Source organism: Castanea sativa, chromosome 6, assembly GCF_040712315.1.
Source record: "Castanea sativa cultivar Marrone di Chiusa Pesio chromosome 6, ASM4071231v1".
In the NCBI taxonomy this organism is placed as follows: domain Eukaryota; kingdom Viridiplantae; phylum Streptophyta; class Magnoliopsida; order Fagales; family Fagaceae; genus Castanea; species Castanea sativa.
The window spans coordinates 16,166,043-16,180,369 of NC_134018.1; the positions used below are offsets into that span (position 1 = coordinate 16,166,043).

Consider the following 14,327-nt stretch of genomic DNA (forward strand, 5'->3'; position numbering starts at 1 on the left):
AGGGTAATACTTTTTGTTTGTATACTGTTTCGTTATATCAATACAATTCCTATCTTTTATCTCAAAAAACTCTACCCATGAAAAATTAACCCAAGTGTGGGTTGGATTCGATTAGATCGATATTTATCGATTTGGTGGGATAAGGTTTAAACTTGAAAGCAAGCCCCTTTATAATAAAACAAATAATAGCAACCCCACCTATCATTTCTTTATCCATTAGTCCCACTTGTGTCTTAGTTGGTCCCTTCTCTATTATCTTTTCACTTCTGAGTGACAATATGAGCTAAGCAAATGGTTTTGGAGTCCAAATTCCAGGGTTTTCTCACAAAACTGCTGGCAAAACAACCGTAGTTTTGCACTCCATTTCATCTCCCCACTCACTTTACACGTTATATAAGAGCCCATCCTCACATCGAACACCACAAAACACAACCAAAAATATCTTATACATCTTCCGAACATCTCAATTCCAATTTGTTTCAGTTCCAAATTTAAAGCAAGAAAGAAAAGTATGAATGCAACAAACAGCACTTCTTGGATAGTGGCAGCAAGTATTGGTGCGGTGGAGGCCTTGAAAGACCAAGGGATTTGCCGATGGAATTATCCTCTAAGGTCACTTCAACAGCATGCCAAGAACAATATCAGATCATACTATCAGGCCAAGAAACTTGCATTTCAGTCTTCTTCGGCTATATCTAGTAAAGTGAATCATGAGAAGCTGAAGCAGTCTGAAGAGTCTTTGAGAAAAGTCATGTACTTGAGTTGTTGGGGTCCTAACTGATCCCCCCTTACACTTCTTGTAAATATGTTGCCAATTTTGAATGATAATATAAATTAGTTCGTCCAAAATTGTTCTCTTTTATCCCTACCAATTTCATTTACTCACGGTTGATTTTGGACACCAGTATGAGTATTTTTAGTATTCATATAAATTTTATTTAGAAATTTAAAATGTCAATTTCTAAAAGATCTCGTGTTCAAAATGCTTCTTTGAAGCACAATTTCCTTGCCTGTAACCGTGGGGGAAATGTGCAAGCGAGAAACGTTGAAGGGCATTTTGTGAAGCTACGGAAGGATTGTTAAAAGATATTATGAGCCAGGAGGCGGGGATGTTCCCTCTTGGGTCATAATATTTATTGTGATTAATATAATTTAAAAGATAATTTTTTTTTTTTGAGAAAAAATTTAAAAGATAGTTATAGTTTATAAATTGACTAAATGAAATATCTATACTACTATTTAAGGGTTCTCCTGTTTGAATTTCTCATTTTTTAGTCCTATGTTTAAGTGGAGACAAAATTAAAAGACAATTCCGTAAAAATGCAATTCTAATTTTCACTAAAACATTGCCTAAAAAATAAGACTACTCTCCTATTAATTTTTAAATTGATTTTTTCACTTATAAATTATATTTTTAAAATAAAAATTATATATATAATAATTAAATACAGTTTTTTTTCCTAAAAATAGGACCACTAAAAAAAAAGCCACATTTCACGCACAAAGCGTGTGTGATGAAGCAAGTATATTTTAATTATGATCAATAGTCTTTGGAATTTTAATTTTATTTTATTTTTTAACTTTTTGGCGGATATATAGCTTGGTCTTCATGAAAATGTTCTTAGCTCCACCACTATAGGGCTGTGTATGGGTTAAGTTTGGTTGGGTTTGTAGTACTTCTCAACCCATCCTTGCCACCTTGGGTTGGAAAATCCCCAAACGAGCTCTGACCATTATAGTTTCAAAACCAACTCAATCCAACCCGTAATAATTGACTTGGTTAGGGTCTTGAGTTTGAGCAATATTATCAAGCATAATATAAATTGAGCTTTCATTCAAGTATTTAGACCTAGGTTTACAAATTTACATAGTTTACATAGATGGTTGCAATTTACATAGTTTATCTCAAACAACAAACTGAATCAAAAATAATAATAATAATAATCTAGGTTTCAAAATCCTAAAAAAAAAAAAAAAATTGCTTCAAAAAAATTCCTTAAAAAATTAAGCTAATACTTTTAAAATACATTTAACTAGTATCATGCCTAAGCGATGCACGGCTTAGTACAAAAAATTATATACAAATTTTAAAATATAAATTTTTTGATAATATAATCAAATCTAATAACAAATAAAATCGTAAAAATATTTTTAAAAATTAAGTTACATGGAAAATGTATATTATGTAAGTTTTTTTTTTTTTTGCGAAAAAAGATATTATAACATATTTTTAAAAATTATGGCAAGTTTTAAATTTTGAAAATCTCTTATAAGTAAAATTGTAATTTAATTATATATGTATATATATATATATATATATATATATATATATATGTATGTATGTATGTATGTATGGAACTTAAAAATCTTTCCATAACACTTGCTACCATGTATAGTAGCAAAAGTGCTGATCATATATAAATTTCTTGTATATATGACTAAAAACAAATTCCATAAATTACAAAAATAATAAGTATTTAGACTGCAATGTAAATGTTTACCTATAAATTACCGGTTATAGCCATTTTAATGTTACCATAAGTGAGGAAATAATCAGCATAATAAATTAAGAACACCAAATAAAAAAATAATATCAATAATCCAGGTGATTTGCATTATCTAAAATGTTTTTTAAAAATCATATAATTTAAGTAGTAATTGAACTACCTTAATAGAATAATAGATACTCAAAAAAAAAAAAAAAATTGAAGATAGCTCATCTCGCATAAATCTCCTAATTTCATATGGTAGATGAGTTCCATCCCAAATAGATTTAGTGATAAAATTTTGACCGAAATAAAAATTCCATAAATTATATATATATATATATATATATATATATATATATATATATATATATATATATATATAAGTATCTAAACCTTCTAGGGTACCACAATCAAAATAATTTCAAAAATAGATAAATAAAAGTGCATAAAGAGAAAAAAAAAAAAACTGTATTGCAATGTAAATTTAAAAGTTTACATATAAATTACATGTGTCCAGCCTTTTTGATATTGCCATAAGTGAAAAAATAATCTGGACAATCAATTAAGAACATCAAATCAAAAAATACATCAATAATAAAGTAGAATTGCATTATGTAAAATATTTTTAAAAAATCATAAAATTTAAGTAATAATTGAACTACATTAATAGAAAATAGAAACGCAAAAAAAAAAAGAAAAAAAAAAAGAAGATAGGTATTCTCACTGAAAAAGCCAAATCCTTCCTTCTACAATTCTTCACTTAATTTTGTTTTTTTATTTATTGATTTTGGCATTCTTAAATATTAGAGTAGAGTAGACTTAGTAGAGTTTTAGTTCAACTCAATTTCTCTTGGGTTCAAACTTAATTTGTAAAGGTGTGAAAAATAAATAGTAGGGTAAAGTAGACTTAGTAGAGTTTTAGTTCAACTCAATTTCTCTTGGATTCAAACTTAATTTTTGGAGATGTGAAAAATAATCAAGTTAACTCAATCAAATATCACGTTGTTTTTTTTTTTTTACGTGTAGTAAAATAAAATGAAAAATTTTCAATTAATGTCAATTACATATAAAATAAAAATAAATGATATAGCTAGCATAATCTATAAATATATACATACATTAAATTTTAACCTATCTATAAAATGAATAAATTCAATAAATAAAAAAAGAGAGAACAAAAGAACCACTTTATTCAATTACAATTTCTAAGCCCAACTTATACTTCCTTTGATATTGTAAACCTACCTACTTCTCATTTGCCTTGCACATCTGAGTCTGAGTCTACCATATTTACTTAACTAAATAACATTATAATTTATATACATCTTCCAAAAAAAAAAGTTATATACTATAATACGACTTTTTTATTTTTCTTAAAATGTGAAATGGAAAAGATTCATTCATACGTTACCTATAGAGGAAATTGAAGTCGGTCGCATTTCAAATGATAACCATTTTGCGTTTAAAGTTTTCTATTCCACGGTTGGTGTGTGTGTGTGAGCGAGTGAGTGAGTGAGTGAGTGAGTGAAAGTATGTCATCTTTATCCTTTTCTCTAGCATATAGAGTTTGTTCTTATCATGTAAACCATGCTATCAGGTAGAGAGAAGAGAAGAGATCCCTAGATTAACCATTTTTAAAAAAAAACTCTTCCATGATTTTTAGATTGAGACATAATAATCAATTATGGGAATGGATATTATTGAAGAGAGTGCAGGTGTGAAGCCAAAATTCTAATCACCCTAGAACTCATAACTCATAAATCAAATAAATCTCCAATTGCTAATCAGATAAATCAAAAGGGAGAGGACATGTTAACGATAACTATGAAGAATTCAAAAAAACTATTAGTAATAATTGTATGGCATTAGGACATAAAAGGTAGGATATTGTGATATACATCACGTTGAATATTTAATTTAATTTTTTGTTTTTATTTATAAACTTTTTGTAATTTGGTGTAACCACTTAATGCAACCATGGCTTCTAAACCTAACTTTAATTTGTGGAGGTGTGAAAAATAATCACGTTGCTTTTTTTTTTATATCGAAAAACTAGTAATATAATTGAAATGAAAAAACAGGATTAGATGAAGATGAAGATTTTGGATCTTAATTAAATTAAGAAGAAATAGATGAAGAAAAGAATTTGTATTTTAATTAAATTTAGATTTTTATCAACTTAGAAATTATAGGAGAAGAAGATAAAAATATATATATCTTTCTTTTTTTACATGTAATAATTTGGTTTTTTTTATTGATTAATTTTAGCATTCTTAAATAGTTTTAAATCAACTCAGTTTCTCTTTGATTCAAACTTAATTTGTGGAGGTGTGAAAAATAATCATGTTAACTCAATCATATATCACATTTCTATTTTCTTTTTTTTAATCCAAAAAATTGTAGCTGGTAGGTGTAGTAATATAATTTAAATGAAATAAAAGGATTAGATGAAGATGAACATTAAGAAGAAATAGATGGAGAAAAGAATTTAGATTGTCATTAAATTAAGATTTTTATTAACTTAGAAATTATAGGAGAAGAAGATAAGAAAAAAAAATTATATCTATTTTAAAAAATATTCTATAAATATTGCTGCAATTTAAGATGCATTAGATTTTTTTTTAGTGTAGTATGCGGTTGCTGCAATTTAAGATACATTAGACCTTTTAATTTAGTGTAGTATACTTTGTTGCAATTTAAGATGCATTATACCTCTTTTTTTTAATGTAGTATACGGTTACTGCAATTTAAGATGCATTAAACTTTTTTATATAAATGTTTTTAAAAAAAACTAAAATTTTAAAAATATTTTTGCAATTTGGTGCTGCCACTTGGCACAACCATGGTGTTTAAGCCTAAATTTTATTATATAGTATATAATTTTTTAAACTATTAATAACATGGGTTGGTTGGGTTGGGACACATGAAAGACCAATTCACTGTATCGGGTCGGATTGGATCGGAAAAAATTAGATTCGTCACAAAAAATTTTACACCCTGAATAAATTTGCCACCTTCCTTGCTTGGACCTACCACTCAAAAGAAATAAGATAAGATATGGTTTTTATGGTGTGCATACTATTAGACCCACTGGAAATGCACATAAAACAAATGCTATCAACCCCACCTATCTTTTCTTTATCCATTTAACCATACCCACATTGGTTTCTCATTAGTACTGTCTCCTCTGAAAGTCGTCGTATGGGTTGAGCAAATGTAAATGGTTTTGGAATCCAAATACAAGGGTTTTCTGCCAAACAGCTAGCAAGATGGCCTCTAGTTTTGCACTCCATTTCTTCTCACTTGCTAGTTGCCACTATCTTCACACTTTATATAGGACCCCTTTCTTACATTGGACACCATCAAAACCAAAAATCTTTTTTTACATCTGTCAAATCAAACTTCCCAATTCCCATTTGTTTCAGTTCTAATTTAAAGCAAGAAAGAAATATGTGTGCAGCAGGCAGCGCTTCTTGGGTAGTGGCAGCAAGCATTGGTGCAGTGGAGGCATTGAAAGACCAAGGAATTTGCAGGTGGAACTATCCTCTAAGGTCACATCAACAGAATGCCAAGAACAATATCAGATCATACTATCAAGCCATGAAACTCTCAGCTCAGTCTTCTTCGGCTATATCTAGTAAAGTGACAAACGACAAGCTGAAGCAATCTGAAGAGTCTTTGAGAAAAGTGATGTACCTAAGTTGTTGGGGTCCTAACTGATCCCCTACACAGCTACACTTCTTGTAAATATATTGCCAATTTTGAATTAATATAAGTGGCTCATCGTATCTTTTAATACTCTTTTATAATATCCACTTCAAGAAGATTTCATGTATTTAAAAAGTTTGCAATTTCCCTTTCTACTGAGAAAAGAACGTACAAACAGGAAATGTAGAGAGGGTTTCTGTAGAGCAGTGAATGGGTTTCACAATGACAAGAGGCAAATAGGCATTTCATGAGAATTGTCACCTTTTATTTGTGAATGGGTTTCATTGAGTCATCCACAAACGGATCAAGCATATCAAGATTGTTCATCACCTTGTTTGTTATCATCTTCTTCAAACCTCCTTACAACTAATATAACTTGTTGCATCCATGTTCAACTCGCAGACATCTTCACATTTTTTAACCTGTATTATACTTTTTTTTTTAATTATGTATTGTATTTACACTATTATTACATAATTATATTGATATTGTACTATAACTAGGTCAGCTGGCATGTCCTCTATATTTAAACCCTTTATGGCTTCTGAAATATTGCATTATTCATTCACTGCATAATATAGTCTGTACACCATACATTCTAGCTTCAAATATAATTTAATTTTATATCATAACTAGCCGTAAACCCACAAGATGCATGAGAATATTATTAATAATCATTTTATGGTACTTATTTTAAAGTAAAAATTTATAAGAAAAATTTGTTAAGAATCATTTTGTGAATAGCCAAAAGGAAATTTCTACCACATAAGAAACTACATTTGCAAAAACAAATAACCAAATATATATATAACATATTAAATTATTCAAACAAAATTTTGTCAAGAAATCATTTAAATCAGCCATCAAATATATGACATACTCTAGAAACTTCATAATTAAATAGCGTAAAGTAAACATGGTTTTACAAAAGCAATGAATTTAAATTGACACAATAATAACAAGAATAAAGAAAGAAGTAGAAAAATAAAAAGAAGACAAATCTTTGTGTAAATTTTTGAGCGGTTGAATATTACTCTCTTACTTTTGGACTCCATGTTATCGTATGTTGATCTGTTCATATATATATGAGTAAGAATGTGACTATTATTTGAATGATTATTGTGACTTATTGATATTAAGTAATAACAAAATAATTAAAGCCTAAACTTTTTTTTCTAATATAATGGAGGAGGAGACAATTGATTGTAATTTAAAGTAATTAAAACAATATATAACATACTCATATAGTCATATGTTTGTATTATCTAAGCAAACAAAGAGTCATTATTATAGTGCTTAATCACTTCTATATTCAGTGAACCGTTTTAGATAGGACTTTGATTATTATTATTATTATTAGAGTCAGAAAATTTTTAGATAGTTTATTATATTTTGGAAAAGATCATGTGGATAATGAAAATAAAGATTATTTGTTATATAAGTATATTATATGTCTTATCATTTTTTGGTGCAATGCATCCCAATATGAAGTATACATTATGCAAATCTTTGTTTTTTATTTTAAATTTTGAAATCCATGTTGTAAAGGGAGAATTAATCTACAACTACTAGAACCTGCTAATGGAGTAGGGGATAATGTATCAAAACTATTGTATGTCTCTTAATTTTTTGGTGTGATGCATCCCAATATGAAGTATACGTTATGCAAACCTTTGTTCTTTATTTCAACTTTTGAAATCCAGGTGGTAAAGGGGAAAAAAATATTCAACTGCTAGAACATGTTAATGGAGAATAGGATAAAGTATCAAAATTATTGTTGCACAATATTCTTTTTACTCTTTCTTCAAAAAAAAGAAAAATCTTTTTACTATCGAAATTAGGAATTTTTCATTGTGTTGATAGGAATTTTTCATTGTGTTGAAAACCTATTTATGAATGAAGTTTACTAACATAATAGTATCTTCAACATTCATGACCATTTTTTTTTAAATTCTTCTTATAGTCATTTTATTAAACACATGAAAACATAGAATTGCAAATATTGGGATTACCTTTAGTATTGAAACAAAGATCAAACCATTTTGCCTTGGCAACAATTCATTGTAAAAGATACATAGGGTCTGTTTGGATAAAACTTATTTTGTTGAAGCTGAAACTGAAAACTAAAAACATTGTAACAAAATAATTTTTAAATGTGTGAATAGTATTACAGGACCCATTTTTAATGAAAAAGTACATAAATAGTGTTGTGAACAGTACTCGTCAGTGGTGAACAATGTTTTTTGTCTTTTAAAAGCTGCCCCAAAAAAAAAAAAAAAAAAAAAAAAAAGAGCTGAAACGTGAACAGCCAAAACGTAGACGCAAATAATCTGGATTCAAACACATTCAAAAAATAAAAACTCATAATACTCCAATATATAAAAAAACACTTGATATACCATATGGTTTTAAGGAACAAAGCGATATCTCCACTCAAGAATATAGGATTATTGCTTTGAAATGAGCTTCTTCTTTTTTTTTTTTTTTCTTTTTTTGTAAGAGCTAAATCCAAAACCATTCATCTTCTCACTAAGAGAGTCCAGACGTCTAATGGTTTATATATTATTTCTTTGCTTTTATAAAGGTGGTGGTGGCAACTGAGTATGTATAAAATGGTTGGGTTCAATAAGGAGAGGAAAATGCAAGAAAGGAAGAGAGGAAGAGTCTGAGGCAATAAAGAGCATACATGGCAAGTTGAAAGCAGTAGAGGGAGAGAGAGTAGGGGGGTTTATGGAAGCTGAAGTGAAAGTTGTAGAATTGTGAAAAGACTAATAAAAAAAGAAAAATAACATGGCTGCTGATGTAACTTAACAGAAGCGTAAATATATATAGATTTAGAGAGACAATATATAATTTGGTACAACTTGTTTCTATTATAAAATTAGCCGTGTTGCATTGTCTCTTTTTCTTTATAGGGAGGAAAATGGTTTGAATACCCACTCTTCTATTTTTATAACCATCAAATTATAAAAAATAAAAAAACAATATCACAAATTAAACTAAACCTAGATTTTATACTTCATACTGCTTATTCTTTGCCTTACCAATTTTTCCTAACAAAACCTTGAACATTTTTCAGTCAGGATAAAATCCATAAACTCCTCCATATGTTTGTACAAGATTGAATCCGATTGATACATCCTCAATAGTCAGTTTTATTCCCTTGGCACTATTAGCTTCTGACATATAGCATCTTCAGTTTTGTGCTTCTGCATAGAACCAAATTCTGCTTGTACTTATCATCTAGTCACAACCGACTTGTGCTTTCAATTTTTTTTTTCTTTCTTTTCTTATCTTATAAAGCCACAAATTCTCCAAGTTGGCTTGTTTGTTTCTTGGCTAGTCTTTCTCTCTCTCGCTCTCTGGCTAGGTTCAAAGGCATAGCAATTCAGCTGCCACGGTAATTAATGGTTTTGATATTAGAAAACCAGGGGTCCCTTCCAAACTGCTGTTGGTTTTGCCATTAGTCTTGCACCACATCGCTTTCCACATATCCCTCTTATCTCTCTCATTATATAAGAAAGATCTCTTCGACACTACAACACCATCAAAGCTAAATATCCCCTCTTTCCTTATAAAACAAAAAACAAAAAAGCTCTAACTTCCCATTTCCAATTTGTTCACTTAGTTTCCAATTCAAAGTCAGGAAGAAATATGAGTTCAACAAGCAGAGCTTGGACAGCGGAGGCAATGAAAGACCAAGGGATTTGCAGGTGGGGCAATACACTAAGGTCACTGCAACAACATGCCAAGAACAGTGTGGGATCATATTCTCAGGCCAAGAAGCTCTCTATTCCGTCTTTTTCTGCTATATCTAAGAAGTATAGTTGTGATAATACGAAAGAGTCAGAGGAGTCACTGAGAAAAGTAATGTATTTGAGCTGCTGGGGTCCTAATTGAGGCGCTTCTAATATTGTTTGTAAATATACTGCAATTTTTTTTTTAATGATATACATGGCCTTCAACTTATATCTTCTCCTTTATCTCCTTACATTGAGTTCTACTAAAAGTAGTATTTGAACTCAGAAGTTTTGGAAATCTATCGAAATATCTTGGACATTTTTTCGAACTGAGGTCAATTCTGCCAGAAAGTGCAAAGACTAAGGATAATGTGGCATTAGTACAACTACAATGCAAGAAGTAATACCAACACCCTAATCACAACAAGCAAGCTAAAGAACTAAGAAAGCGAAAGCAGAAATTCCTGATTACATTCGATTGCATTAAAAGTAGTAGATCACAATCAGAAAACACAAGAAAACAACAAAGACAACCTTCAACTATTTCTGAAAATTAGGCGAGACAAGGCTTTCTACACATTTGTATCTCGATAAAACATCTCCTGAATGCCATCCACCTCAAAATTCTTGCACGTCCCATCCTTAGGATTACACAGAACCAGCTCCTTCCAATTTGTTTCCATCAAAATCTTGGAATTCTGCCACATAGTCACAAACACACCAGCCTGACCACATAACATAACACAGATCTTCGACTAAAATCTTAGTCCACTACTCTCCCACTCCGTACTCCTTCATTACCCAAAAGTTCGACGCCTTGTACCCTCCACAAGATCCATCGAACAAAGTTGGTTTCAGGAACGGGCATGTTGTCCCTAAATGTAGTTTCTAAATCTAAAGCACCAATGACAAACTCACTGCCACCACAAAGCTTGAATATCCATTGAACAGCGTCATTGAGAGGTATCCCCAATCAAACTGAAGACCTCAACCTCAGATGTTATTAAGTTTTGAATTTAATTCTCCTAACACTTTTCAATTGATAGTATAACTACTTTACTTAATCTTTCTTATAACATAGTCAATCTTAAATAAGATTGTATCAAATGAAGAACACCAAGGTGAGCAACATGAACAAAAAAGAAATCCCCTAATACTTTTAAATTGATAATATGACTAATTTACTTAAGCTTTCTTATAACATGGTAAATCTTAAATAAGATTTTATCAAATAAAGAACACCAAGGTGAGCAACATGCAAAAAAAAAAAGTTTGATTCCTCAAGAATCAAGAGGGAGAGAAAAGTGTGGCTTTTCTTGAGGCTTGATTTTTTTTTTTTTTTTAAATTATAGAATTAGTCACTCTTTCTCTTGGCAGAGTTGGATTTCAGGTAATGAACTTTGAATTTCGATAATGAATTTGATTGAAAAACTATTTATTTTGATTTTGCTTTCCTTGCTGGCAAAGGTGCTGCTCTTGCTTCAGCTATCAATGGATCAGTGCATTCTAATAATTCAGTGTGGTCTCTATCCACCACAGCTAGGCTGGCCTTGTCTTTTCAGTTGCTGCATCAAAATTCAACTTTACATACAGGTGAGGATGGGGATTCCAGCTGTAAATATGCTTACTTTCTTGGGTTTTTGTATTCCCATGCTTCTTGGGGGTTCCTGTAAACACAATTAATTTGGTCCACAATTTTTATACAGTCAAGCATTCATGCGATTCCATCAAACTGTTCATGTTCATCCAAGTTACATCACATGCAAGGCCTTGTTAACATGGCAAAATCCATTGAGAAGTAGCTCTTTAGTGTTCAAAATTGATCTCGATACCCAAGAAGCTGAGTTCCATATATTGCTTTCCATATAGATTACCCCGCAAGTATTTCGCATTGAGAAATTTCACCCAAAGTTTTTTCTTCTTGTAAAAGAACACTCCATCCTAATTTAGTAAGCAGGGCTATGTTTACATCTTTCATTCTTTGCAGCCAAGTTCACCTGTACTTCTTGTTTGGCAAATGGTATCCCATGCCTTTAGATATATAATATATTGTCCTGTTGCTGTCCCTTTTTCCCCACCAAAATTCTCAAAGGAGTGCATCTATCTTTGAACAAACTGTTTTTTGGATACCACAGGGAGGACATGAAGTATACACTTGCAGCTATAGATTTGATTAGGCATTTTCTGGAGGACTGTGAGAGTAGACTTTGCCTCCGTCCTCATAAGTCATACCTCTTTCTACATTGCCATATCTCCCTCATTACATAAGAAAGAGCTATTTGACAATTCAACACCTTCAAAGCTATTCTCTTTCAGGCTTCTAAGTTCTAACTTCTCATTTCCAATTTATGCAATTAGTTTCGAATTCAAAGTCGGGAAAAAATATGAGTTCAACAAGCAGAGATTGGAAAGTGGCAGCAAGCCTTGGAGCAGTGGAGGCAATGAAAAACCAAGGGATTTGCAGGTAGAGCAATACACTAAGGTCACTGCAACAACATCCCAAGATCAGTGTCAGATCATATTCTCAGGCCAAGAGACTCTCTGCTCCGTCTTCTTCTGTTATTTCTAAAATGTGATAATCCGAAAACGTCCGAGGATTCATTCTCTAAGAAAAGTTATGCATTTGAACTGCTGGGGTCCTAATTGAACTCCTAAAAGTATTTGTAAATATACAGAATTTAAAAATAAAAAAATAAAATAAAAAGAAAAAGAAATACATGGCCTACAACATATTTCTTTTAGTATTTGAATCCAAAAGTTTTGAAAGCCTATTGAAATATAATGAGAATGTGGAACTAGTACAATTACAAGGTAACATGTCACCAACACCTCCAAATCACAAGAAGAAAGCTAAAGAACTCTTAAGAATCAGCAGAAATACTTAATAACATTCAAAATCAGAAAACAAAATAAAACAAACATAGACCACCTTCAAACTATTGCAGAAAATTTGGGCGAGACAAGGCTTTCCACATACGTATCTGCATAAAACCGAAACGAAATGCCAACTACCTCAAAATTCTTGCACGTCCCATCTTTGGGATTACACAGAACCAGCTCGTTCTCGTTCCTATCGATTGCCATCAAAATCTTGGAATTTTTCCACAAACACAACGGCTTCACCACATAACACGGGTCCACGACCAAAATCTTAGTCCACGACTTTCCCACACCGTACTCCTTCATGACCCAAATATCTCGACGCCTTAGGCCAAAGTCACGATCCATCAAACAAAGGCACCCTTTCAAAAACCCAGTGCTGAAACCCGACACAGAAATTGCCGGCACCGGCATGTCCCGAAACGTATCGGTTTCTAAATCGAAGGCGGCGATGACGCACTCATTTCCACCGCAAAGCTTGAATACCCAGTGGAGAGCGCCGTTGAGATGAGTCCCACATGGGAGTGGGCCCTCCCATAACTCCGTCGGCTTCTTGTAGTGAAAGCCCTCGACCAATTTCCACGCGCTGGTTTTCAGAGAAAACACAGCGACGAGAGGTGCGTTCACGGCCTTGACGAGCTTGTAATCGTCGATGGAGGGAGCGTAACCGAACCCATGTGCCAAAATAGCGTGATCGAACCCGTAAGGAGTCGGGGCATCGGGTATTCGGGCAGACTCGTGGGTAGCCGGGTTGAAAACGAAGAAGGTGTTGGGTTGAGGCTTAAGGCAGAGGAGGCCGTTGCAAGAACCGATCATTTCAATCGGGTAAGATTGATGGTTTTGGTCGAGAGGGAAATAATCGAGAGCGACGGCGACGACGTCGTTTTCGAAAGAGGTTTCGTGGTCGATGGAGTAGAGGGAATCGTTGGAGGCTAAGATGAGTCGCTTGAATTGGGCGCGGTGGAGGTGGGTTTTGACGAAATCGGGATGAGAGATGAGAGTGCGCCATGGCTTGGAGACGCACTTGAATCGGCAGAGAGACTTGACCGGCAGTCGCGACAGTATGTCTACGATGAGTTCACGCGGCAGGTTCGACATTTTCAGCTGCAGAGTAGCGCGCGTGTGCATGCGTGTGTATATATATATCTTCTTACCACAAATGCCACTGGCATAAATTAAAAGATTATACATAAAATAAAATAAAAGAAAATGAAATATTAACTGACGATTCTGTTATTGACAAATACCACTTAAATTATATAAAATTTAATAAATTTTTTTTTGAATATATCAATAAAAAAAATATAAATATATTTCTTTTTATTAAAAGGATGAAAAGGCTAAAAGAATTTAATTAGAAATAAAATGAGAGCTGCGAGCAGAGCTACTATAAAGTGGAAGCTCCTGCTTGTGTTTATGGTGCTCACATGACCATTTTGACTTTAAAAATAATAATTATTATATATAAATTTTTAAAAATTCATGATTTTTTTTATTTTGAAAAAAAATT

General features: G+C 31.8%; 3 protein-coding genes across 3 annotated transcripts; 2 read left to right on the forward strand and 1 right to left on the reverse strand.

Moving 5' to 3' along the window:
• Nucleotides 1-270: 270 nt before the first annotated feature.
• LOC142638756 (uncharacterized) lies at nucleotides 271-849 on the forward strand. Its single transcript, XM_075812822.1, has one exon. It carries the CDS (start codon nucleotides 512-514, stop codon nucleotides 779-781), a length of 270 nt encoding a protein of 89 aa, XP_075668937.1. The 5' UTR covers nucleotides 271-511; the 3' UTR covers nucleotides 782-849.
• A 4,820-nt stretch (nucleotides 850-5,669) lies between these two features.
• Nucleotides 5,670-6,285, forward strand: LOC142638743 (uncharacterized). Its single transcript, XM_075812809.1, has one exon. It carries the CDS (start codon nucleotides 5,940-5,942, stop codon nucleotides 6,207-6,209), a length of 270 nt encoding a protein of 89 aa, XP_075668924.1. The 5' UTR covers nucleotides 5,670-5,939; the 3' UTR covers nucleotides 6,210-6,285.
• Nucleotides 6,286-12,669: 6,384 nt separating this feature from the next.
• LOC142638355 (F-box/kelch-repeat protein At3g06240-like) lies at nucleotides 12,670-14,008 on the reverse strand. Its single transcript, XM_075812379.1, has one exon. It carries the CDS (start codon nucleotides 14,006-14,008, stop codon nucleotides 12,869-12,871), a length of 1,140 nt encoding a protein of 379 aa, XP_075668494.1. The 3' UTR covers nucleotides 12,670-12,868.
• Nucleotides 14,009-14,327: the final 319 nt, after the last annotated feature.